The following is a 1,815-nucleotide window of genomic DNA, read 5'->3' as shown; positions in this document are numbered from 1 at the left end:
GCACGCCCCGCGGAGGCCTGTCATCTCCGGGGAAGGATAAGGGAGGCAAGGTCGCAGGCCTCTTCTAGACTGATGTCCAAGGTGCAACCCCAGGGCAGGGCGACGGTGGCCCGGGAGGCTCAGTCCCCCTTGGGGTGCCTCCTGGGCTTCCCCACCTCCTGCGTTGGAAGGGTGGGATCCTACCCAAGCAGAAGCTGGGAACCCCCGAAACCTTTTAGAAGCATCTCTCTGGATCCTTGTGACTGACGAAGCTCCTTGCTTGTTGGGTCGGGCTAGGGGTGGGGATCGATCCGCTGGATTTTCTTGAATAGTTTAGTGTAAATATGAGGCAGCAATTGCCCGTCTGTGAAACAGCAGACTCTTGTATGGGCCTACTGGTGAGGAAGTAGAGCAAGGAGTCTATTTTAAAACATCTCCCAGCTCACGCAGCTGTTTCTGTTGGCCTTCATATCCTTAGAAGTTGGTTAGCGGGGGCCAACCGATTGACGGGGGTGGGAGGGGGTGGGCGACCAAATGTGCTTGGTCTTCTTTTCCAGATCGGCGCCTTGATAGTCCCGAAGCATGGAAGTCATCCACGGCAGGCCCTGTTACTGCAGGGAGCTTGAAAGAGAGGGCCTGCTGTCAGACACCTATTGCTCTAATGAAATACACACGCCACTACAAACACCTGTTCGCCCAACTGCCTCCGACGACAGGTAAAAACAAAACGAGACAAGGGGGCTTTTAGCAGATCCGGGTATGGGGGTGTGTGAGAGAAACCATGTATCCTTAGTTGGGCCCTTATTAGCCGCTGTGAAAAAGAAGAAACCTTGCAGTGTCCACGGCTGAAACCTTGCAGTGTCCACGGCTGAACGGTGTGTGTCCTTTAGAAGGGCGGATATCAAATTCTAGAACTTTAGAATGGTCAGCTCCTCCATTGGGAAATGAGTGTTTTAAGCAAAGGCTGTTTGCTGGTGGCCATGGTTTTCATCGAAGAAAGAAGCGTCGTCGTTCCCTATCACCTCCTAACCCAATCTGCTCAAAAGCCATCACTCCCAGAGGCAGCTGCTCATGTGCTTCTTGTTGTTGTTACTCCCTGTGGAGGCGGCTCCAGCTCACAGGGACCCCATGTACAACGAATGAAAGACTCCCGGTCCTGCACCAGCCTCACAATTGCTCCGATGTGTGAGCTCATTGTTGTAGCTGCTGTGTCAGTCCATCTTATCCCGACCTCTCTTTCCTGGACCTTCTACTGGACCAAACACGGTGACCTTCTCCAGCAACTGGCCTTTCCTGACAACATGTGTAAAGTACATGTAAAGTCTCACCACCTGTACCTCTAAGGAGCACTCTGGCTGTACTTCTTCCAGGACCGAGGTGCTCGTTCTTGTGGCAGTCAGTACTCTTCTCCAGCACAATTCAGATGCATTGGTGGATCTTCAGTCTTCCTTATTCAGTGTCCAGCTGTCACATGCACATGAGGCGATTGAAAATACCACGGCTTGGGCCAGGTGCACCATAATCCTCAAAGTCGGTGCTTTTTAACACTGTAAAAAGGCCTTGTGCCGCAGATTTACCCAATGTATTGGGTGTATCTGTTTCCGATAGCCGCTTTCTAAATATTTGCTCTACCAAACTCCCTTTAATACACTAATTGCAGATTATAATTATACAGTGAACCCTCGACACTTCGTGCTTCGACTTCCGCAGCTTCACTCTATCGCGGTTTTTGCGTAACAGCACATGCTCTGTCATTACTGCCACTGATTGGCTCATACTGTACACGCTTCTGTCTGCATCGCTATGTATCGGAGCTACGTATCAGATGCATTTTTG

The 1,815-nt window shown here is 51.1% G+C and overlaps 1 protein-coding gene across 2 annotated transcripts in view; it reads left to right on the top strand.

Annotated features, from left to right (window-relative positions):
* CUNH7orf31 (chromosome unknown C7orf31 homolog) overlaps positions 1-1,815 on the top strand; it is a 57,513-nt gene continuing 55,698 nt past the window's right edge. For both annotated transcript variants that reach the window (XM_045288840.1, XM_004702726.2), the window contains exons 1-2: positions 1-81; positions 537-695. In XM_045288840.1, coding sequence (XP_045144775.1) covers positions 562-695 — 134 coding nt within the window. In that variant the 5' untranslated portion in view covers positions 1-81; positions 537-561. The remainder of the gene's footprint in view (positions 82-536; positions 696-1,815) is intronic.

The sequence above is a fragment of the Echinops telfairi genome, unplaced genomic scaffold (assembly GCF_000313985.2).
Source record: "Echinops telfairi isolate 266 unplaced genomic scaffold, ASM31398v2 ScPeMD7_23;HRSCAF=83, whole genome shotgun sequence".
NCBI classification, from domain to species: Eukaryota; Metazoa; Chordata; class Mammalia; order Afrosoricida; family Tenrecidae; genus Echinops; species Echinops telfairi.
Note: the sequence above shows the minus strand (reverse complement) of the source record. Positions and strands in the feature narration are given on the sequence as shown.